The following is a 26,509-nucleotide window of genomic DNA, read 5'->3' as shown; positions in this document are numbered from 1 at the left end:
TTTTACATAATGTGTTAAATATAATGTACCCGATGACCACCTCTGTGGTGTAGGGGTCAGTATGTTGGTCTCTTACGCAGAGGGCCCGGGTTCGATTCCCGGTCGGGTTGAATTTCCTGGTTGAGGTTTTTCAGGGTTTTCCCTCAACCGTAAGGCAAATGCCAGGAAATTCGGGCCACAACATCCCTGAATATCACCGGCCTCATTCATCACCGAAATCATATTCATAATACATATACAGTCGCCATCTAGTTCACAACAATAGAACCAGTCTCAACAATAGTACACAGGCCTTCGGATTTCAACCAAAGATTAACTCGCGATATGAGCAGAGATGTTAAAGCGAGTATAAATAACAGCGAGGGGGAAAAATGTACCCGATTACCTCTAAAAATATTTGTACATTTATTTCTAACACTCTGTATATACCGGAACTGCTCCACTATTATGGAAACGAAAGGAGAAACCCATTTTTTGGACAGTCGTGTAACTCCTAAGATATGGATGTTCTTGCTTATTTCACGCGGTGCATTAACCCAAGAATCTAGCATCAAACCATATATGAATTACGTACGTGATGAGATCTTTGTAGGTTTGACTCGGGTGGACGACAACTTCAGGCGTGTTCGACAGCTGGTTGTAGTCCTCCGACATCTCGATCAAGTTGTCCATGGGCGGTACAGGCGGCCTTGTGTGAGCCGTCAACGTCACAGCGGGGCTAAGGGCGACGGTCTTCGCGGTCATGCTGATGATGTAGGTTGAGGCAGGTTTCAGGTCGGTGATCTGCGAACAGTGTGGCACTTCTACAACTTAATCTCATGCTTAACTGGGGGAGGTGTGACTACATAAATTCTTGTAACAAAGACAGCAGAGCAGGTTTAGCGTGGCTAAGATTGGGGGCATGGAAGGTAATAAAGTTGTCAACTAAGAAGGAGAGCACCTTTGTCCGATTTGCAGAGAAAAGGAGTCCTACAGACATATTTTATTACAGTGTGTCGAATTGGAACATGTAAGGAGAAAATATCTGCCACCCTCGATGCTAAGTCAGAATAGGAGTTCGCTTGCATGTCTTGACCTCATGGGGAATAGAGAATACGAACAAAAGACTGGATTGTTCCTCTTGAAGGCGAGAAAGATTAGAACTGCAGCTGTTGAAGTTTGTGACACGAACTGAGGAAGGAATAATAGTATCTATCCAACTATACACTTTTATGTTTGTTTTAGGTTAGGATTTATTATATAATATGTTTTGTGTGCCATTTTCATTTTAATATGTGTGTTCTTTTAGAGAGTAGTTGGATGTAATCATAGCTGGGGGGGGGGGGGTGAAACCTACAAGGTAGGACTTGTTTTAGGTACAAAGCATGTACGGTCAGAAGACCCGTGCATTGGATTTTTGAGAAAACTATGATAATATAAAAATCTGTATGTATAATATTACTAAATAAATCCATCTATCTATCTACAACTTGGCAAAAAAATAAAGAAGATATTTAATCGTAACAATAATTTATATTGAGATAATAATAATAATAATAATAATAATAATAATAATAATAATAATAATAATAATAATAATAATAATAATAATAATAATCACTCCTGTGGCATTGACCTGAAGTAAAAAAAAACTCACCACCACAAGAACTTTAAAAGAAATCGGAATCAAGCAAGGACCTCACTAGTTTTAAATATGGCTAAATTACTTTCATATTGACACAGAATACTAATATACGTTACAAGAGCGGTATGTTGACGTTTTTATTGTCGAGGAAAAGATTGAAAAAGCGAAACGTAGTTGAGCTTTTTTAATTTCCGAGAACATGAAAACAAACATACCGCTCGTGTATCGTACATTATTTTGTGAGAAGATCGTTTATTACATACCTGAAAGACGAATTTGTAATTAGTTGCAATGAAATCTCCATGTTGGTTTCTGTTTAATGATGCCAACTTCGGAACACCAAAATATCTTTCTTCAACATTGTTGCTGTAAAACGTTTTCTGTGTTTACTATACTCCAGCAGGCCGTGATATACGTCTGTCTTTTTTTTCCCCCCCAGTCTATAAATGCGAACTTAAAACAAACGGTAAGGTTATGTAATGATTTATTTTTCATTTTAATATTTTAACAATATTATTTATATAACATATTGCAGTAATGACATCGGCATCTGGAATCTTGTTGATTTGTTCACGGCTTCCTTAATGTTACTTGTATCAGGAATGCAATAAGTTTCGTGGAGTAGTAGACTTTACTTAATTTTTGCAAATATTTAAAAACAATAATTAACATTGCAATTTAGGTGAAATCGCAGTGGTAAGTTTCCAATTTATAATTATTACTATGGAAAACGTCTCTAAAAATAATATGTTAAAAGCCTAAAGCAGTAAAATGAATGTCGCGCTTAAGCGGTAAGAAGAGGGAAATTGTTATGTGTGTTACGTTGGGAATACTGAATGTGGTATTTCACACTTACCGCGTATTGGTTCTGTGCGGAAAACAAGCAAATACGCACGATCTCGCACAAAAGTTGTTTCCATAATAAACCTTAATGACAGTTTGTACCTGAAGACTGTAGTTGGCCTTCTCAGCTTGCACGGCCACTTCTTGGATCGGGAAATACTGACAACAGTCGGTGACGTTGAAGGAGTCCGTCTCCTCCAAGTTGACAAGGAATGATCTCAGGACGCCGTTCAAAATGTTCGGTATTCCCCACTCAATAGTCAGGTCCGTCTGGCTCTGAGACTCAATGCGAACATATGACGGAACTTCCGGGGCTGAAAATGAAGACGTTAAAACACTGCATCAATTATAAAAGCCCACTTAGGATTCGACGACTGGCTTATTGAAATAATTTTGGCGTACAACTGTGTCTTTCTCCTTACTGGATATAAGAGTGTATGTAACATGGGAAATGGCTGTCACATAAAAATTCAACCTCCCTTGTTCTCCTTGCATTCCCCCTTTTCTCCCTTCATCTCGTCCTCCATGTATTCCCCTCGTTCTCCTTTAATTCACCTTTTCTCTTCCTGTATTCCATTTTTTATCCTTTAATTCCCCCCTTTTTATTCCTGTATTCCATTTTTTACCCTTTAATTCCCCCCTTTTTATTCCTGTATTCCATTTTTTATCCTTTAATTTCCCCCTTTTTTTCTTTCTTGTATTGCCTTTTTTATCCTTAAATTTCCCCTTTTTTCTTCTTCCTGTGTTCTCTTTGTTATCCTTTAATTCCCCTTTTTCTTCCTGTATCCTCTTTGTTATTCTTTAATTCCTTTTTTTTCCTCCTCGCATTCCCTTTGTTATCCTTTAATTTCTCTTTTTCCTTCATGTATTCCCTTTTTTATCCTTTAATTCACCTTTTCTCTTCCTGTATTCCATTTTTTATCCTTTAATTCGCCCCTTTTCCTTCCTGTATTCCCTTTTTTATCCTTTAATTCCCCTTTCTTCTTCCTGTATTCTCTTTGTTATTCTTTAATTCCTTCTTTTCTTCTCGTATCCTCTTTGTTATTCCTTAATTCCCCTTTTTCTTCCTGTATCCTCTTTGTTATTCTTTAATTCCTTTTTTTCCTCCTCGTATTCCCTTTGTTATCCTTTAATTTCTCTTTTTTCTTCCTGTACTCCCTTTTTATCATTTAATTCCTCTTTCTCATTTCTGTATTTCCTTTTTATCCTTTAATTCCCCTTCTTCCTTTCTGTATTCCCTTTTTTATCCTTTAATTCCCCTTTCTTCTTCCTGTATTATCTTTGTTATTCTTTAATTTCTTCTTTTCTTCTCGTATTCTCTTTGTTACCCCTTAATTCCGCTTTTTTTCTTCCTGCATTCCCTTTGTAATCCTTTAATTGCCCCTTTCTTTTTCTTGTATACCGCTCCTTGTACATTAATCGTTCTGATTTAATTCCCTTTATCTTCATATATTCCCCTTGTTATCATTTAATTTCATTTTTTTCGTCCTGTATTCTCCTTACCCTTTAATTTACCTCATTTTCTTTGTAGTATCTTTGGTCTCCTTGTACTCTCCTTGTTCTCTTAAGTTCCTTGTATTCAGATTATCCATAATGTCTCACCTTTGTTCCACTTGTATTCCCAATATTTCCTTCCATTCCCTCTGTTCTCCTTGTATTCTACCTGTACTTCTATCCCCCTATTCTCCTTGAAATTCTCTTGTTTTCATTATATTTCTTTTGTTAACTTCCTTTCTTGTCCTTTTATTCCACTTGTGCTCGTTGAATTTCTCTGTTGTCATTGTATTCCAAATTTATTCATTCTATTCCTTTTCTTCGTCTATTTATATTAACTCCTTTTATCCCATTATCCTCCTGAATTTTACCTTATTCTCCTTTTTTGCTCTTTTTTGTTCCTGTATTTATCTCATTCTCCCCGTATGTCCCGCGTTACTTTTAATTCCCCCTTTTCTTCCTGCATTCCCCCTCTTTTACTTAATTTCCACTTTTTATCCTTGTATTCTCCTCTTGTTGACTCTATTTCCCCACATTCTCATTTAATTCCCTTTTCTTTAAATTCTTTTTTCTCCCTGTATTCCCCTTGTTTTACTTAGTTTCCACTTTTTATCCCTCTATTCTCCTCGTGTTCACTGTATTTCCCCACATTCTCATTAAATTTCCCTTTCTTTAAATTCCTTTTTTCTCCCTGTGTTCCCCTTGTTCTTTTTCCTTATCAACACTTCTGGGTAAATATATGCAGCGTAGGAAAGCTATGTATGTATCTGTAGATTTTTTCTTACTCTTACTTTTGAGAAAGTGTTGCGTTCCTGTAAGATAACTACTTTGGAATTTCCTCGGAAATCCATGTTTGCACCACTCTGATGTCGAAAAAGTGTTTCTTGCATAGAATTTTTCAGTATGTCTGCGTATAGTGATTTCCACAAACTGACGGACAGATTAACTTATTCTAACGGTCTTACTGATAAAAACTCTACTTCATTACAAAATGAATAACTCGTTTATAATTCATGTGTAAATTCCTTACTAATAATCACTACATACGTCGTGTATAACAGTATCACTGTTACACAGCTACGTCATAGTTTCATCATTATTTTATTACGAAAGGTAACAGAATAACTGAGATTCTCTATTGCATCAGATAGTACGCGCTAGTGTGCCGCGCTAAGTATCGATAATACAACTGGGCCTGATAGATTAACACGCTGTATTTTGATCAAAGAGTACAGCTACAGCAATATATTTTAATTATTCTGCATTCTTTGATTTGTTGTTCTGAATTTACAAGGCAACCATCATCATAGAATGACAAGCGGTACGAACAGCTGTAAGAGGGGCGACCATTTTTTTATGTATATACAACGCTTAAACAGAGAGTTTCTTGTGTATAACTACTGCAAAGCAATTCCCATGTAGCCTATAGTTACACACTGCTTGTACATCCGTCGCTTATACATGGTTTATTAGTAACATTTTTGTACGAACTCTGCATAAGTCTGGTATAAAAATGATAAATGGTTTATTAGTAAGACTTTAGTATTAACGAGTCGATTTACTCGGTAATTATACACATCAAATGTATAAAAAAAATTACAGGGTGTTTGTTTAAAATCAGGAACGCAAAATGGTGGTGCAATAAAAATCGGCCAGAATATATTTATTATTTTTTATTTTGTTTATAGTACATGATGAAAAAGAAATTAAAGAAGTTGGCGCTGTGTAAATTAATTACCAGTATTTTATGTAGGATTATTTATACTTATCGTTGGGAATGTCTTCCTCTGGATTGAGACAGAAATAGTCACTACCATTAGCAGAGAGACCTATTGTTATAGAGTTAGCATCCATTGTTTTTAACACTTTTGTTACATATAATTAAAAAGATTCATGTCACTTTAAATGCCGTACCTTCTATCGAGACTTCGTTTGCTACTCCAATGTTCCAAACCACAGATATCTTTTAACTACGATTAATTAATATTTACTTTGGAGTAATGAGTGAGATGCAATTGTGAGTTGAAAATAATTAAAAATAAGACCCAATTTTCTTACAGACAAAATTCTCTTTGCGTATATAGAAGTAGTTAGTGATATTTACTGGACATAGATAATAGTGTCAAATGTGACATCACTTATAAAGCTTTTTATGAAGACGACCAACATTTTTTGATTGGGTCGCCTTAAGCCATCACCGCCAGATGGCAGTATTATCCAGGTGTCATTTTTTTTCAATAAGTGCAGAAGCACAAGCGAAACAAAGAAGCAGCAGTTACAAGATGGCCACAGTTCGTCACAAGCGTACCATTGTTGAGCAGGACTCCGTTGTGGTATTTTTTTTGGGTAAAATGCCTAGAAGGAAATAATATTGATAAAGAATTCCTACCCGTGTATGCTGAAGATTGCCTGTCAATTCAAGCTGTCTAATTGGGTGCAGAAGTTCTCTCAAAAGCGGAGAAGTATTAAACACCAGTAAGTCGGCCAGTGAAGATTATCACGGGGGCAGATGTGCAGCAGATTCGCTACTTGATCCGAGCAGATAGGATGAAGGGGACGATATGCTAGTCCGGATAGTCACAGATGATGAATCTTGAGTCATTGGTGCATCATTACCAGCCCGAGACGCGTATATAAATGCTAGGATCAAGTCGCAAATGACACACTCGAGCAGAGGTTCCGCCATCCTGCAACTGCTGCTTCTTTATGTCGCTTGTGTCCACATCAATGTAGTCGGTGTAAATGTTTACACTTTCTTTGGATAAAAATAGGGGAGGGTGATTGTGGCCAATATTAAAAATAAGAGTCAGTAACAACGAATGTTGGTCCACCGCTGTGGAGTAACGGTTAGTATGTCTCACCGTGAAACGAGCGGGCCCGGGTTCAAATTCTGATTGAGACAAATTACATGGTTGAGGCTTTTACTGTGGTTTTCCCTTAACCCATTAAGAGCAAATGTTGGGTAAATTTGAGCCCTGGATCCTGGACTCATTTTGCTGGTATTATCACCTTCATCACAGAAGATAGATAACCATTGCAGTTGATAAAGTGTCGTAAAATATATCAGTTAAAAAAACAGCAACAAATATTCCTTTGCGAAGTAACAGCGGTGGAGTTGGAAGAAATTAAAGTAATGGCTGTGGTTGACATTGTAGGATGCAGTGAAAAAGGCGGCTTGATTGTAGTAACCTAGGTAACTAATCATATGTTCAATGTCTTAAATACTTACCAGCCTCCTTTGTGACAGCGACTACAGACGCGGTTTCTCCGTCTACTGCCACTTCAACATTTCTAGCTTGTACCTTAAACAATTGCACATTTAAAGTTAGCTTTAATAATATTCTGTACATGTTAATTTATTCTACATTCTACTATACAGGATGAACCGTAAGTAATGTCATTAATTTCAGGTTGTTATTCTTTCAGATATTTGAAACAAAAAAGTTTAATACAATTTCGTTTGTTTTTGCTTCCTTTCTTAGATAAAAATTGTTTTATATGAAACATTTCATAGCATGTTTTGGGAAAGCCAATGACTGAATTTCCAATATGCTCAGTCACTTGATGACAGCAGTGTATTATGGTAATAAATGATTGAAAATAAATTTAGTTTTGTCCTTTAAATGTGCAAAAATTTGACCCGAACAAATGTAACTTTTCGTTTTGCAAAGAAATTTTACAATGTTACGTTTGTTCGGATTAAATTTCTCCACATTTAAAGGACAAAACTAAAATTCTTTTAATAATTTATTATCATAATACACTGCTCTCTTAAATTGACTGAGCATATTGGGAATTAAATCAATGGCTTTCCCAAAAGAAGCTATGAAATATTTGATAAAAAAAAAACAATTTTTATCTTGAAAAGGAAGAAAAAAACGAGCAAATTACATGACACTCTTTTGTTAGAATTAACTCAAAGGATAACCCCCTTAAATTAATGACATTACTTACGGTTTACGCTATACACGGAATTGACCTTAATTCTTGCCTAGGGGCCGAATGTAAAAGTAAACTCACTCTTAAAATAAAGTTATAAGAAGTAGGCAATGTTGCCTTCTTGCGCACCATGCTTATTGAAATGCATTTTATCCACTTTATGTAATGTGAACTTTACATCACTAATAAAAATGTTGTAAGCACATTCATTACGCCACCAGTTAGGTATGCCGGCATTACCTTCTTCGACATACTTTCTAGATTTTACTTGGAACACCAATTTTCAATTTTTTTTATATTTCAATTCATATCTTACGCTGGATTTCGATAGTACTAAATATTCAATGACAGAATTTGCAGCATTTTCAATATCCGAATCTTCGTTTGAACTCATTTTAACAATGTTTGTTTATTTCTCCCGGTACTGTTGTTCTTCTGTTATAAACAAAAACCAATCGTGTTCAAAACTAATAAAACAAACAAAAACGATTCACCTCTCGCAGGAAGAAACTAATAATAATACAATCGCCTCTCCACAAGATAATGTACATAGTCAGAACTAGTAAAAATATTACAATTACTTTTATTAAAGAAATCATTTTGTTGTCAAAGTGGATAAAACGTTGTACGATATACTTATCGTAACTTCATATTACAGTACTCATATCGTAAATAATTATTTCCTCAATAACAAAGCAAATATAAATGTTCACATTTAATGAATTCTGGTGACGTTCTGAGTTTATAATCGTGACGCAAGCAACTGATACTCACATGAACAACGTATTTGGAGTCCGGAGTGAGGTTATTGATTGTGTGGCAGAACAGATGAGGCCAGGCGACGCAAGGGGTTTGTTTGAGAACTTTGCTCATGGCAGAACGATCAGATTCTTTCTTGTAAGAAATGGTGAAGGATTCAATATCGCCGTACGTCATCTTCGGTGGAGCCCATCGGACACCAAGCGTGCGACGACCGCGCTTATACACGGTCAAACCCTCAACCACATCAGGAGCTGAAATTACAAAATTGAGTTGCTGTAAAGGAATTTTTAAATAAAATTATCAAAGAATTTCCGGGATATGTTCGCCGAGAGACTGTAATAGCGTGCATTAGCAGTTCAGGCGAGTAGAGAACGGGGCACAAACTAGATGGTCAGTTAATTTTCTTCTTCTTTTTCTTCTTTGCATGTTCTGTTTTACACTAAAGCAGGCATGTCAGAAATCAGACTCTGAATGTGCAGTTATGTGCGCGGATCGCCGGTCTGTACAGACTGCATCATTCAAGCGTTGCTCTTACCCGTTCTTAGCTGGAGGGGTGTACGATAATCTATTCTGCGCTTCAAGGGTTGGATTAAATAGACATTTGGACATTATAAATACACTTAGCAGAAGGAAAAAAACACGGTAATTATCAGTGTCTATATTTGACAATTGTAATACAAGAAACTTTAGGCTTACTCAGTTATACTTCACAAAGTAGTGGTTTGTAAAGCATAATTTATTAATATGATTTTTATAGAGTATTTGAAGAAAAAAATGCAGTAATTTCGAAACAACAAAAAACGAACAAGTACTTCATTTCACGTAGTAGGTACTAATTATTTTAAAGTAATAGAACCTACTCTTTCATTGTTCGTCAAGCATTATTATTTACTGTGACCATTGATGCACAAATGTTGAAGAAAATATTATACTCCCAATTAATTACTTGCAGTAGGACATTGTGAAGTTTTTACACTGAAATCATTTCTTTGCTGTATGTCAATATAAATTAATATTAATATTCTAAACTTAAAATTAATTCTAATTAAACTTAATTCTAAACTTAAAATGATTGATGCCAACAGATTATGTTAACACGTAAAATTCTCTTCACATTAAAATAACACAGTTTTGTAATTATTTCTGCACATATTATGCAACAAGAAGTAAACGGATCTTAAGGACACATTACACTAAATAAAACTTAGCAGTGATACGCAATACAGTTATAATATAATAATTAACTGAGCTCCATACACTGAAATAGAAAACCCGATTACGGCCTGGTGAGTTTATAGAACATAATATATACTTTATGAAAATAATATATAAACCTTATGTATTTCGTATTTCAATAGTGGAAGGAAGGTGTTAATTTTTTCAAAAGAATACGATATCGAAAGTACAATACATTTCATCATCTGCTGGGGAAAGAGTCTGTGATGAGGCGATAGTAGCGATCCTGGTGGTTAGCAACTATCTGTGGATGTGTATTTCAACTGTCTATGTTTGCATATTTAGTAAGTATTGAGCTTCGTGACTGTATATACTAGACTGTGGTACAGTGTCCGCCGATATGCGTGGTCATCCATGACGTTCCTCGTCACACACACTGCCGGTAGGCTTAAATTTGTTTACAAGCAGACGAATCTGTGCCCTTGTTGGGGCTGGTTTATGGAATTGATGGGTAAATTCGGCTCTGGCCGACAATCCACGTACCCGTGCACAAACAATGGCAACTCTTCCTTCCGTGGTAAATATCATCCATTACGCTAACTGCAGCTGCAAAGAATATAAACAAAAGTGTGGTTATAATAGAAATGGATAGGGACTTCAGAGTCGCGCTGTGTAATATGAGTATACTTCCGGAACAGAATATTAACTACAAAGCAAATAAGTTCGCAGCATCTGTGGCCGAAGCTGGTCTTGCATTCGGACGGCTGGGTTCTATCCCCGGCTAGGTCGTGATATAATTTCTGGTGAACAAAGCAATGTTACAGAGAATTTTACTAATATTTTCCGCCTTTTCCTCATTTCACCTATCATTAAAATAGATTGGGGTGAAATTTTGGGAGGTAGTACGGGTAGGATGGCTCTAGGGCTGACTCAGCAGTCAGCATCGGATTCACGAATGCCACCCAGTTCATAAATCAGATTTAGGAACAATCATCCTTATAAAAAAAAAGGGCTAAACAAACCTAAATGCGATTATTCGTCCCGGGTCCTAGCAAATAACATATTAACACAAATAAATGTGTCCGAGGATGAGGGGCATAAAGGCTGGTTCACTATAAACCGGAAACGAGAATCGGAACGAAAACGATTAAATTGTTAAAATGTGTACATTTAAATGTGAGCATTCACAATTAACGAAAAGCTTGCAGGAGCCCGGGATCGGGAACGGAGAGTTGGCCAAGTTTCAACTTTGGCGTAGACGTTTCCGATTACAGCCCACTAGATTAATTCTATTGCCATCTAAAATCTATTTTGTCGTCCTATATATTTTGTAGGAAGAAGACCGTGACATAACCTAAGCATTATTTTGTTCTGTGTATTCTGTGCTCGTTGGTGCTGTGCATCATGGAGCAAGTTTTATTTGATGAGATTCTAATATTGAGCGTTGAGGAAAATCCTCACGTTTACGATAAGCGGCGCGCCTCGTATAAAGATGAGAAAATGGAGTTCAATAGCTGCATCTTTGAACACACTCGGAAGCGAATCATTTTATTGCTGTATTGGTTGTATTACACACTATATATTCATGCTTCAATTCAATAACTACTGTTGTGTTCATTTTTGTTCTATTACAAATGTTTGTTCTCTAATTATTTTACGTTATGGTAGACTTAAAATAGGTTGTGATAATAAAGATGAATGGGCATATTTATAGTCCCGTACCTAATGAAATGTTTCAGTTGAAATTTCGAAGTTGGTTAACCTGTGTTTATGTTGGCTGCCTTGTACTCATGAGAGAACGCCATTCGTCAGTTATATACAAATAACATCAGAATGCGTAATATCGACTTTACATATCGATATGCATAGTCGTCTACGTTCTCGGTTTATTGTGAATCAAAAATTTTCATATTCACGTCCTCTGCTTCTCGTTTTCATTCTGGTTCTCGTTCCCGGTTTATTGTGAACCAGCCTTAATGCAGCTAGAAAAATTAGGTCAATGGAGAAAATCCTTGACCCTATCGGGAATCGAACCTGCGACATCCCAGCTTAACGCCTTAACCGCGACGCCAACGCGCACCTGAAGATATTCACTCTGTCTTTAAATGAGTTACGTACATGTTGTATTATAAATTCGAAGTAGATTTTTATATTTACCGGTATTTATTTTTTATTAATCTGAATATAGAATTTATGTACACTGTATTTTATTTTACATTTAGTTTATTCTTAAAGTTCTTTGTGTGTGTGTGTGTGTGTGTGTGTGTGTGTGTGTGTGTGTGTGTGTGTGTGTGTGTGTGTGTGTGTGTGTGTGTGTGTGTGTGTGTGTGTGTGTGCGTGCGCGCGCGTGCGTGCGTGCGTGTGTGTTTTTTTCACAATCACATATTAGTACGTGCTTAATTTATTCATCAGCAATTTCAGAATATTTAATACATCTTAGGCAGAGGTGCCAGTCTTTGAAATGAGTTACCCGTAATCTCATCTTATTCACTCGTCCATATTATAATAAATATAATTTATTGCACGTCACCTATCGTTTCTTCTACGATAAAAAATTTCTTTTTTGCAAGTTTTACATTTAGCAGCTGCTTTTCTGCTAACAGATAAAGGTATATTGTGCTCTAAAAGAAATAAAAGCAACAATTCGACATTTTTGACCATTGTTTCATCATTGTTAACAAAGAATGACGAAATACGCTTGTTGAATCAATGTCTCTTCTGCAATCATCTTGGCCACCATGAGCTATAGAAAAATCACGTAAGAACACACTACAAAACACGTCATGGTTTTCACTAACACGGGAAGTAATTTAAACATGACCATTCCTTTGTGTAGGCCTAACCGTCTCGATATATTTGTAATTCTACTGTTTTACTACTAGTGGATGTAGGTTGAGAACTTATACGCTTCATTTCAGAAAACCAATAACTGAATATTAAAATGCTAGAAATAATAGTAACTATAGTAATGTGTAACAAATGAAAGCAGAGCATAAGCTACCGAATTTATACGTCTAGTTCACAATTTCAAAAACAATTCCACATGTTGACGACGTAACACCTTAGATTAACCTGTTTTTTGGTTTAACACAAGCGATTATTGGTTGACTGAAGTACGATTTCACCGTTTTAAGTACCAAATGTCGGGCACAGAACTAGACGCAAGCAGTATTGACATATTTTCTCTACTTTTCTATCTGTGGTTAATACAGTACATTAAAATATTTTTTCACGATAATATTGTTTTCTGTAATAATTTTCCCTTTAACCTTAATCCCGTAATAATGGAGGGAGGTGAATCCATAATAGCATCTCTGCTAGGAAATGTTTCTGCACAAGATTATTTTATTTTATGCTCGACCATGCCGAAATGTAGTAATTATACACCTGGTAGCAGCCCTTTAATGGACCTCATTAAAGTACACGTATTCATTAAAGTTCAGGTGTTCCACCAATCAGAAAATACCATTGTAGCAATATGAAAGCGCAAGTATCGATTATTCTCGGATATGCAATCGAAAGACAACAATAAATCAATAAATCACCTATATTTGAAATAAAGTCAGTTCAGTTACTATAATAATTAGCGTTAATTGTAAATAACATTCAAATAAATTCAATTTGTCATCTCGTTTTTCAATGTCAAGGTCAATGTTGACATCTGTTTCTCGGAAAAAATCTATACTTTCGCGTCTGTGCACATCTCACAATTTACGAGATATTGCACAAGGTCAGTTCCGCTCCTCAGTCAGATAAGAATAACATGAATACTTATGAATAATTTCAAGTTATAAATATGGTCGAGCATAAAAAGTCGTATGAAACTTACCTATAATGGTAATTAAGACGCTCGTATGAAAATTATGAAACTCGCTTGCGCTCGTTTCATAAACATACTCGCGTCTTAATTACTACCATTATAGGCTCGTTGCATATTGTACTATTATGCTCGACCATGCCGAAATGTAGTAATTATACACCTGGTAGCAGTACTTTAATGCATGTCATTAAAGTACACCTATTCATTAAAGTTCAGGTTTTCGATTATTCTCGGATATGCAATCGAAAGATAACGAGGGGAAACGTCACTGAGGCTGGAAATCCAATACTGTCGCTGAAGGTTATGTTCTGTTATTATAATAATTAGCGTTAATTGTAAATAATATTCAAATAAATTCAATTTGTCATCTCGTTTTTCAATTCTAAATCAATTTCCAGGTTATACCAAAATTAGTTCATGTTGTTCTCTACATCAAGGTCAATGACATTATTGTTCCTCGGAAAAAAGTCAATACTTTCGCGTCTGCGCACATCTCACACGAGCTATACACAAGGTCACTTCCGATCTTGAGTCAGATACAAATAAAATGATACTTCTGAATAATTTCAAGTTAGAAATATGGTCGAGCAGAAAAAGTCGTATGAAACTTGACTATAATGGTAATTAAGACGCTCGTATGAAAATTATGAAACTCGCTTGCGCTCGTTTCATAAACATATTCGCGTCTTAATTACTACCATTATAGCCTCGTTGCATAATGTACTATTAAATATGTAATAATTAATATTATTGAGCACTGTAGAGTGAGAGAGCGTTTTACACGGTTTACTCTATAATGTTTGGGAGGAAATATAACATTGTATGGCTTGGTTCGTACTCAGTATTCAAGATATTGTGTTCATCCTGTGTTTGCGACCGGCAAGATCATCTATATAGCACAGTGTAAAATAATTTAAGCTCCAGTGATAGGTTTATACGTACTTGTTGCCCTGGTTTGAACGGGAATAGCCAAGGAGTGATTGGCGCTCCACCCTTTGGAAGTCTCCAAGAAAACCTTCACGATGTACTGAGTGTGGGGTACCAGGTCTGTGAATGTGACCGTGGTGAGATCTGTGCTTCCCTCTTTCAGTAATGTAGAATTGCTGTGCAAGAATAGCTGGTATTTGTAACCCGTGGGGTACCCGTTGAGGTTCGAGCAGTCCTGGGGTGGCTCCCACTGAACAGTGAAGCTGGTGTTGGTTCTCTGGATAGCAGCCGAGCTGGGGCTGGGGTCCGGAGCTACTTCAGGCTCTGAAAATAATATATAAAATATGTTGTTGTTTTCTAAAGCCAGGCATTTGACAATAAAGTCATTTGACCTCTTGCACTCCAATATTTTTCAAAGATATTATCATGGTCAGCCACTGAAGCACAGATTTAGAGGTGTTCAGAATCCATTTCTTGGTTTGAGTTGCACAATGGGCAGTTAGGGGACTGATATATTCCAATTCTATGCAGGTATAGATGTTTAGTTGATTCTGTACCATTAAAGTAGTCCCCGCCCGGAGATGCGATTGGGGGACTATTTTACCTCCGGATAATTTTACCTTAATGGTACTCATTTCATATTGGAGTGAAAATGGCAAGTTGTAGCCGATTTAAGTGAACACCATATTTTAACGTTTTGGTGGCTACTTCATCCACACACAACCCCCAGAATGTCTGGAGGACCACACCTGCTGTTGGTCGACGGGTCCATTGGACCTAGCTGGGAGATCTTGTCGATCACCAGCTTTCCCTCCTTAAGCCACTGGAGGACGATTTTAGTGCCATAGCAGGTCAGCACTAGGAACAGAAAAGTAGAAAGAGGAGGAAGGAAAGGGAAATGAACCCCTAGGCCTCGAATGCTCTAATGCCGTCGGGGTCGAAGATAGTAAGAGTTCAGTCAGAGGACTGGATAGGAAAGGGTAAAAAGGGAATTAGGTATTGAATAAAGGAAAATTATACCAAATTCAGTCATTAACTCATCAAGCTGACCAGTGCTAATTGATGAGTAGTCCCTCCCTTTAGTTCAGCTTGTAAAATTATGGTTACTAACAGCTGCACCACGGGAAGGTAGGTATGGGACATTGGGTATTTGTCCAGGTTGGTTCCTTAAAGCCTTCAATGGGAAGGATTAATGGCTCTCCCCCCTGTATCCCACAGATATCCTTTTGCAGCCACTTATAAAATATAAGGTTGAACAAAAAATGTATCCATCCTAGCTTTTGTGCACTTCGTACGCAACTTCAGGACCTTCTAGATTCTGGCCTGGAAGCATTCTTCCCGTTTCTTTGCAGATGTTGTATTGCGTCACTAATCTCATCTACATGAAAATTCTGCTCCCTATTGTTCTAAGGAACCAAAAGAATTTCAAATCAAATAGCGATACTAAGTATTAAAGGGGAACATAGGCAAAATGGAGTCATTTACGAAATATTTTACCATTAACGCAATTTTCATTGTAGACAGTTACCATTTTGTATACACGTTGTAAGTGGTGTGACCTATAAAGAGTGGAAGTGAAATAGCCTTGCAGATTTTCAGAACGAATAGCTCATGTTGTATGTAACAAAAAACTATCATATGGGTGCAAAAGTTTATAGTTTTTTTTTTTCAGAAAAAAAAGTTTTTTTTTTAATGTTTAATAATATCTTATTCGGTAACTATTGCGAGTAGAATCGTGATTTTTGTCCATATCGATAGAAAATCTAATGAAAAATAATTTATCCCTCTGGCGTATTTCAGTATTGTGGACGGTTTTCGTGTAATTTAATTTTAAAAAACCCTCTAAATTCAAGCCATTGCACGATGCGATTAGGTTGTAACACAGCGCCAGAGAATAACTCACCTAGCGAGATACACCGAGTTCATTGACCTCTTACATCTGTATCACGAGATGTGTGTGTTGGCGACGATGTTGGCAGACTCCTCAAACTTCAAACTCAATTTTCTAATTAACCGTGCATTTAATCACAAAAGATAATATAGGTTTTCTATTAATTTACGTCTACCCTATTGTCCCTTTGAATCTGCAAGGTTATTTCACTTCCACCCCTACCTATCCATCTCCCTGGAAAGGTTATGTTCAGATAGTCATGGACAATGTGTGCAAAATGTGGAGGAGCATCGTCTTACGGGAACAGAACTATATTCAATATGCCATTCTGAAGAAGCTGCAATTTTGATGTTTAAATCGAATACGAAAATAATAATCTGCAGAGAAGTGTACTCGAAAACTGAAATCCATGATATTCTAAAATCAGTTATAATATTTCTGTAAAGAATATTAAAAATCAAGTAAAGCCATTTTGTAGTAAATCTTCTTGTGAATCTAATGGTAAAAGGACATCTTAAATATCCAAAAACAACTGAGCTATATCAATTTTGTAAATAGTTACAAATGGGGGCTAATTGAAAATTTTGAGCCCCCCTTTGCTTTTTTTTTAATCAAATACGCAAATTTATATTTTATACTTGCGGTTGTTCAGCACAGAAAACATTGTAAGTTTCAAAAAGAAAAGAAAGAATTTTAAATTTTCAGTATCCTCTTCGCTTAAAAAGTTACCACCACCATCATTAGCATCATCACAATCATCATCATCAACAACAACAACATTAATCATGATTTGAATCCGTTTTGGATCGTTCCACCTCCAAATTATATAAGTCGTGTATCTATAATTTTGTTTAAAACTTTGATAATCATTGATCATTTCATTTCTTCTTCGGGCAACGTAGACTTCTGTATGTCTACGGGGTATATTTTTGTATTGCTTTTGGTAGTCTTTTATTTTCTGTTCTTAATATCTGTGTTTCCATTTATTCCTATAGTTTTCATTGATTTCAGTAATACTATTTATACCCAATTTTGTACGTACACTATTATTTATTTTTTTCTAGGAGAGTATACCCAGCTATCACTCTCAATAACCATATTTCGGGAATTTCTATTCCACTTATTGGACGATTGTTAAGTGTCATGAGCAATGGAATGGCTACCGCTTTATAAAATTGAGTATAGTTTCCTTTCTTACCGTTCTAAAAGTGCTTGTTGTAATGAACCATAAAACTGCCTAAATCAATTGATTTTCACATCAGTGTCTTTATTTTGCACGTAAGGGACCTGACACCACAAATAATTAAAACAGTTAACTTGTTAAATAATATCATTCTCTATTATTATATGAGCTCATATTGGATTTTTACCACTCAAGGCGACTATTTATTGTTTTCCTGGATATAATTTAATATGAAAATTTGGCCGTCTTTTAATAAAAAAACAGGTTTTTGTAACTCATTTTCTGATCTGGAAATAACTATCTGGTCATTTAAATATATATATATATATATATATATATATATATATATATATATATATATACTCGTAAAATCTATTCCTTTAATTTATTATGAAGTTCGTCTGTATATTGTGGGTCCCTATCACCACGGCATGGCGCGTCCTCAGGTTGCGGATAGAGGAGACGGCCTCCAGATATGGAGGGTAGCTGTCAATATGTTGAATAAGCAGTCGTGGACAGCCGATGAGGGGTGGTCCTCCAGCTTGGGGGTTGGGCGAAGGGCTAACAACACATCACCGTAAAAAAACAGTTTGTTACAAATTCATAAAGTAAGACCTTTGGGGAGGCCGAGACGTAGATGGTAGGATAATATTAAAATTGATTTGAGGGAGGTGAGATATGATGAAAGAGACTGGATTAATCTTACTCAGGATAGGGACCGATGGCGGGCTTATGTGAGGGCAGCAATGAACCTGCAGGTTCCTTAAAAGCCATTTGTAAGTAAGTTCGTCTGTGTATTGGAAAGTAACTAAATTAATAATCATAATCCGAGATATTAAATACATTGGTTGATTGCTAGCCATGTGAGTTCACATGCAATTTTCGAGATATTATCACATTATTGGGAAATCTCTTATATATTTGTACACTTTGTTGTATACTGCAGTTCTGTATTCAATCTTTATTTGACTATTATCATAAGATCTACAAGTGCTGTATTTTTTGGGAGGATATGAATGGATCATACGAGAAGATTGGAGAATTCTGGGTTTTGCAGTGAAAAACCTGTACTTGTGCAGAGAACTGTGTATGAAAAATGAATCGTTAATTAATGAACTGATTTATAAATAATATTAAAATATTTTAATACGAAACATGACCATGCATTTTTATAACAATATATCGTGGGCTTATTGGAAAATGTTGGTCTCATTGCTTTCCTTTGTAGTTACCAACATTTTCCAGTAAGCCCACGATGTACTGACTTGTATGCTTTGGTTTGAAATAACTAACTTACATACAACCTTTTAGGACAAAAAATAAATGTACAGGGTGTTTCAAAAGTAACGCGCCATTGCAATATAAAAGTGAATGGCGGCACAAAAAGCTCAGACACGTGAAATCTTGCATTTAGAAGCAAATATTTTTAAGGAAACAATATTTTTCGACTACTGTAGTATCGTATGAGTTATGACGTCATCGATAACATTTTTAAATGACAACCTAAAAGTTTTTAATATCATCTGAAAAAGAATATTTTTATATCGGTATGCAATGCTTAATTTGTTTTATACAGAAGCATGGTTAGTATGGTAACAATTTAATTGTCGATACATTTTTAATCCCCTGCATAGAATTGGAATATATCAGTCCCTTACTGCCCATTGTGCAACTCAAACCAAGAAATGGATTCGGAACACCTCAAAATCTGTGCTTAAATGGCTGACAATGATAATATCTTTGAAAAGTATTGGAGTGCAAGAGGCCAAATGACTTCATTGTCAAACGCCTGGCATTAGAAAACAACAACAACATTTTTAATCCCTGTGTTAAGAAAGCGGTTTTATCGACGAACACATGATGCTCGTAACAGATTTGGATGACTTCAGTTAAAAGGTGAGCACACGTCTTGTGTAAGTCTTCTGTCACCAATCCTATCTTCATCAGAATATCAATTCTCTTGTTTCCTGTGTTTCATATTTGTGTTAAGTTTGAATAAGAACATTATTCACAAGTGTGTTGTGAATTTATAACATATGATGCTTATTAGTGCTCTTGTAAGTGATTTTTTAAATAGTATGTGATTTTTACCGTGGAAAGCTCAGGAACGTCTGTCAGAAAAATGATTTGCATCTGATGATATATAATAGATTGTGTTAAACAGTATCACGCGTTGTAAAAGCCTGTAACTCGAAAACCAAGCTTTTCCAGACCTGTGCACATATAAACTAATTTCATTATTTATAATATATTATATGAGCAACACATTCCTGAAGTTAAGGCTCATTCACAATGAAAATTAAACATAACGTAAGCGTTAACTTAACGTTACAGTAAAATCAAGACGTCATACCATCATTCACGATGGGAACATAAACATAACAGCACACATACTTGGTAACCATGGAAACATAACAACGACGCCATTTCCTCATATTCTGTCGTATACTTCAGCGCTCCACGATTGTGTTCTGTTTGCAAATCACGTAAGCATAAGCATGAAAGTTTGGAGTTTGCAAACTTTCATGTTAACGTCTTACAGTAATGTTTATGTCAGTGCTTATGTGAATCATTGTGAATGATCCCATTTGGTAGCCTGGACGCAAACTTCTGTGTTTATGTTACGGTTATGTTTAATTTTCATTGTGAATGGGCCTTTATGCTGCTTATTTTTGGGACAGCCTGTTATAAGCAATGTATATTCACAGAGAAGATGTGTACCAGCGATATCTGTGACGGCCCAGATATAAGCTGCTGGTCCCCACTTGGCAGCGAGAGCGGCTACGTTGACCGAGTACTGAGCGTGTGGTAGTAGATCTCGTAACGTTGCGGTGGTTGTCGCTACTTCCATTTGACCTTTGGAATGACTGCAATTTTTTTCACTACACGCAAACAACTTCAGACACTGGAATATAAAGCAATAGGAGTGAATTTTACAACATGTTGACTAATAACCAGGCTTCGAGACTTCGGACCCAATAGAGCAGTTCAGTGGGAGATCCGCATAACGGCGTACTGAGTATAGTGGTAAAGCGTACAGTGGGTGAGGGTACTGTAGAATGGATGCCAACAAATACGCAAAGGAAAACGCTCTGGATATGAAGGTTCTGACGAATAATTTGGTTTTCATACAAATTGTGTCTGAAACTATTACACGGTTAGAAAAGTCAGAGCAAGAGATGCCGGATGCCGGAACGTGTAAAACAGAAGTGGAAATCAATTTTATGTCAAAATATCGGATATAGAACATTGTGTAACATAAACAGCAAATTAGTGGACATAGAGTCACCCGAGAATAAAGGACTGTCTCTTAGAGACTGCAATGATGTTAGGTTTTTTCGTTTTCCTCCTATCACGTCATGCGACGTAGAGCGCAGCTTTCCACAGTACAAACTTTGGCAGATAACCGAAAAAGATTTACGTTTGAGACACTGAGAATGTATCTTGTAGTAGGTACATTGCAATTCGGTACTGTAACTGCACTTCCTAAAGACGACCAATAGGATAAATGAAGAAATTAAAATTGCTACATGCTTATTTCCACCATTAACACTGTGTATAATTAAACACAAATGCTTATAAAAGACAGGAGAATAAATGTTTTTCACATTCTTTTGACATTATCATTGTGTAATGTATATTTACTTTCAGAATGTACATATGTATATGCTTCCCCATACTACCGCACTCTACTCTAAATAGCAACGTTGTTACCTCAACACAGCTCTATCTACCTGCAGCGAGTCAACAACCTCTAGTGCATGCACAGTAAACTTATTGTATCGGGTCCAAAGTCTCGAAGCCTGCTAATAACATTGAATGCATATAAAGAAGAAATTAAAATAAAATAGTAAATGTAGTGTATACAGGGTGTCTCTGAATTAGACCAACACACTTTGTGATCATATAGGTAACCTTTTTTAAAACATTCGTTGTTAAGGAAGAATTGAACTGCAGAGTATTAGGTTTATACTGTTAATTAAACACTGCAGTAAATGTTTTTTATTTGTTTGTTTTTTTATATTTTGAGTCAAATGAATATCAGTAACTTTAGTGATTTCTTTATTAAATTAATTAATTACTTTTCATATAATTAATCACTCCAACCTCGTCCTGTAAGATTGCCCAAAAAGAATGTTACACTGAAGTGAAATGTCGCGGTTCATTTGTTCCTTAAAAAATATATATACGTGAATACGTAGCTTATAGAATAAAATTGCCTGTAAAGTAAACATCAGCAGTGACAATTTACATATCTTCTTCCCAGATACTCTGGAAACTCGGCATATCTTAGCTGTGTTGAACTCTGGGAGTATGCATTGAGAGTAAACATATCGGTTGTTATAGCAACTATCGTGCTGTATTGTTTCCTACCCAATGCTTACCAATTTAATTTGTCGACTTACGTATTGAAAGGGAAGGAAAAAAGAACATAAAATACTATAAAGAAATTGTAAAGTTAGGTCAGTAATTATAAAGATAGGAAGCGAAGCCATAATATCTTACTTAATGAGAATTTGTAATATATTATCAATAAATAATTGTAGTATCCCAGACGACTGGAAATCTGCTATCACAATCCCCATATATAGGCTAAAGCAGGTCACAAAGTGATGCGAACAATTACAGACCTGTCAGTCTCACATCAGTTATCTGCAAAATAATGGAACGGCTAATCTATACTAATAATAAATCTGTAGCCGAAATTTTTCTGGTAATTTTCGATTTCCCAAAAATAATTGGTCCTAACATATATAATTAACTACCCTGAAACCGAAAATCGCTTTTTGAAATTTTTGTTTGTATGTCTGTCTGTCTGTTTGTATGTTTGTTACCTTTTCACGCGATAATGGCTGAACGGATTTCGATGAAAATTGGAATATAAATTAAGTTCGTTGTAACTTAGATTTTAGGCTATATGGCATTCAAAATACATTATTTAAAAGGGGGGTTATAAGGGGGCCTGAATTAAATAAATCGAAATATCTCGCTTATTATTGATTTTTGTGAAAAATGTTACATAACAAAAGTTTCTTTAAAAATAATTTGCGATAAGTTTAATAGGACAGATATTTAATGAGATAAATGAGTTTTAAAATTAAAATAACTGCCATCTAAAGCCGTGTAATGAATTAAAAAACAAATGACTTCGTCTATAAGGGGCCTTGGACAGCAACAATCGAAAGCTATGAAAGATAGCCTACAGAGAATGTTTCTGTGTTTGTATGAAGTAATATTGGAAGCTAAATTAACCGATTTGTATAATTAATTATTATTTCACCATTGGAAAGTGTAGTTTCTCTAGATGGACATAATGCTATAGTTATTACAGTAACTTCTGATATAATATAATATAATATAATATAATATAATATAATATAATATAATATAATATAATATAATATAATATAATATAATATAATATAATATAATATAATATAATATGTAATATTATATAATATAATTTAAGTTATTTGAAGGGTTCAGAACCATAGTGGGCCAAGCGCCATTTACTGAATACGTACAAAACAAGGGTTAAAATTAAGTTATTACCATAATTCAATGGAAACCTATAACAAGTAAAATAAAATATACACATAAAATCTAAATAATGTCAATCTTCATTAAACTATGGTTGCATGAAATAAAAATTAAGAAACATGTTAAAGGAATTGTCATTGCACCAAATGATTGTCTCTGGACCAAAATGATCGCATATTAATTATTTGAATACAATTTAAATTAAGTAACATATTAAACGATTTATTCTTCTATCAAACACGAATGTTCCCTGAATCAAATGTCCTATTTTAATTATGTAATTACTTTATATTTATTTCTAACGGGTGCAGCGGAGCGCACGGGTACGGCTAATAACACAATATATTCGCAACATTTCAGAAAATAACGAATGCCTTAACAGAAATCAACACGGTTTGAGATCAGGATACTCTTGCAAGAGTGAAATTACATCCGTATAGAGCTAAAATAAAAAAAAAGTGAAATCAAATAGTCCAACAAAGCTGTATACAATATTATATGCACTAATGGAAAAATAAATTGGCCGTCTGATTTTTCCGAAATCGAATTTCAACCGTACTGTTATGGCCAGACCTACACTAATATCCTTTGACAGGTCTTCCTGTATTGAATGATTCTTTCTGCACTGCGTGGTGTAGTAGCTAATATTCGTGTTGACGGATTATTTCCTCGTGTATTTTATGTAGATATTGAAACCTTATGAGAATATATAATTTTAATTAGTTATTATAGGCTATTTTGCCTTTTGTTCATAACGTTATAAAAATTAATATGCAATATCAGTAATTAAAATTATCTCACTTTTTATCGTATTTTATTTTAATTTATTTATTTCATATATTTTCATGGTTAATGTTTTTTGTAGCCTAATATTAAAGTTTTGCAATAATTTTATTTCAGTTGTGAAAACGAAATACACCATGAGTTTTCTTTTAAGACAAAATGTTTTGGCTAGACTCTGTTAAGTTTTCTTGAAGTTACGACGATTTTATTTAACTCGGAAGTTTTAAATATTTTGTCCGAATTCACGTCATTCATTCATTATAGAGAAGAATACATAGTGATAATGTTAGTAATATATAATAGATGACAATTATAAATTATTATTCTGGTATATATTGCTCTCCTTACCAAGCGAAGATAGTATGATCGATGTAGATTTAACTTATATGCAAAGTAACCAAACGCAAGACTATATTAATGACAGAACCAAATGCACTAGTAAAGAAAACGAATACGAAGAAATGTGGATACGTACTTGGTAGGAAAGTCTGTAGCTAGCGATCGTCCCTGCAGTGATCACAGGTGGAGACCATCTCAATTCCAATGTATTACTCGTTTTCGAAACAAGTTCGAATTGAAATACTTTCCGTGGAGCTGCAAAACATTGTAAGATAGTATTAAGACTAATATGAAAGGTTTTTTTTTATCAGCAGTATAAAACATTTTGGAATTTTCGTAGTCGAATATTTAAAATATGAATGAAGCAGTTTGTCCTGATTTAATACAATGTAAAATATGATGTGTTTGACACTTAAAATTAGATTTACGTCTCACCGTTTTGAAGGCTGCCCAATCTGGAATACACCTGATGCGAAAGCTTTCAGACGAACGTCGAAGCTGAGAATTTTGAATTATGTGGAAAAATGAGTGTAAAATGAAGTTCATGAATACCGTTTTGGTGAATGGCATGTGTCATGTACGTTTTGTTTCCAGTTTAAGGTATACGAATTTGACAAGTCATTCTGCCTATAGTTTTCCTTGATTTTCCTAAGGTGCTAAGATAATTTAATATCAGGATAAGCCCTAAAATAAATGGGCCCGGAACTTACATCTCCCGTCCACACCTATGGAGTAACGGTTAGCACGTCTAGCCGCGAAACCAGGTGGCCCGGGTTCGATTCCCGGTCGGGGCAAGTTACCTGGTTGAGATTTTTTCCGGGGTTTTCCCTCAACCCAATATGAGCAAATGCTGGGTAACTTTCGGTGCTGGACCCCAGACTCATTTCACCGGCATTATCACCTTCATCTCATTCAGACGCTAAATAACCTAAGCTGTTGATAAAGCGTCGTAAAATAACCTACTAAAATTACATCTCCCTTCCAACAAAAGTTTCGAAATTTTTCCAAATTAAAGCCTCCGAAATAGGAATGTTGCTTTTGCATATTGCCTTCGGTACTTGGGATGAGTGTATTCCAAAGTCACACGTACAGCGAAAAGGCTTTTACATGGCTATCCTACCCTTTTGCTGTTCTGTCATACTTTTTCGCCACTTATGTGCTAGCTATTACATCCATTACATCCATTTTCGGCTATCCCCTTTCAGAATTCTCTGAATTTCCTTCAATGGGGCAGTGAAACTCGAAGTGAGACAAGTGGCGGACAGGCTTGGAGTTCACATGCTCATTTTTTCTCAGACCCAAATTCCCTTGCAAAGACGTGCCTTTAAACGTCTCTCCTCCCATCTGTCCATTGATATTGACATTTGAGAAATAAAAGGAAGTCTCGTCGGAAATTCCATACAAATATTGATATTTAAATTTTTCGGTTACACATTTTTTCTATCAGTCATAAATGTGTATGTCTATAGTATATTGAGATTTCTTCGGCACTACATATTCGATGCCCAGTAGGTATCAGCTGAACCTGAGTTTGTATAAGTAACTGCCCTAATTTCGGGCCTAAATTGTATTAAAAAATGTTGCTGCAGTTGTATGTGAGCAAAAATTATATAAAAGATACGCAAATAAGCTACCCATACATTTGGAGATGTTATTTTGGGATAGTACTATGACCAGGAAGGTCCTAAGTTCAATCCCGGGTGGTGATGGGATTTTCTCGTTACCAAAACTTTCAGAACTACCTCGAAGTTCTCCTATCACATCGAGTACCGGGTCTTTTCCTTCGGTCAGATCGTAACGTCCACTGCACCACCTCATTCTAGTGCGATGTTGCCAGACTGCTAAAATTTCCTACTCAGTTTTCTAATTAACCGTGCATTTAATCACAAAACGTAAAGGTTGGTATTATTGTGATAGTTCCTTTTGGGAATTTATTACAGTTTTACTGAGCGAGAGGAAGATTGTTTTTTTTTTTGCGTCAACGTATTAAGGGAATGTTCGTAGACAAGTTTCTGCACAAAACCGGTCTTTCTCTCACCCAGTAAAATTTGTAATAAATTATCAAAAAGAACAATCACAATATTACTCGTATCACAATATTACCAACCTTTACCCTATGTCAGTCGCTGTTTGGGGATGGATAAGAGGAGAAACTCTGTGGAAAATTGAAGAGAATTTGACTTCCCA

General features: G+C 35.5%; 1 protein-coding gene across 2 annotated transcripts in view; it reads right to left on the bottom strand.

Moving 5' to 3' along the window:
• Positions 1 to 26,509, bottom strand: part of LOC138699435 (uncharacterized) — a 123,991-nt gene that overhangs the window by 4,554 nt on the left and 92,928 nt on the right. For both annotated transcript variants that reach the window (XM_069825299.1, XM_069825300.1), the window contains exons 17-23: positions 24,459 to 24,577; positions 20,381 to 20,564; positions 14,601 to 14,909; positions 8,675 to 8,913; positions 7,191 to 7,263; positions 2,570 to 2,781; positions 575 to 783 (exon numbers count right to left, since the gene is read on the bottom strand). In XM_069825299.1, the coding sequence (XP_069681400.1) occupies positions 575 to 783; positions 2,570 to 2,781; positions 7,191 to 7,263; positions 8,675 to 8,913; positions 14,601 to 14,909; positions 20,381 to 20,564; positions 24,459 to 24,577 (1,345 nt within the window). The remainder of the gene's footprint in view (positions 1 to 574; positions 784 to 2,569; positions 2,782 to 7,190; positions 7,264 to 8,674; positions 8,914 to 14,600; positions 14,910 to 20,380; positions 20,565 to 24,458; positions 24,578 to 26,509) is intronic.

The sequence above is a fragment of the Periplaneta americana genome, chromosome 5 (genome assembly GCF_040183065.1).
Source record: "Periplaneta americana isolate PAMFEO1 chromosome 5, P.americana_PAMFEO1_priV1, whole genome shotgun sequence".
In the NCBI taxonomy this organism is placed as follows: Eukaryota; Metazoa; Arthropoda; class Insecta; order Blattodea; family Blattidae; genus Periplaneta; species Periplaneta americana.
This window is presented reverse-complemented; position numbering and strand designations above follow the sequence as displayed.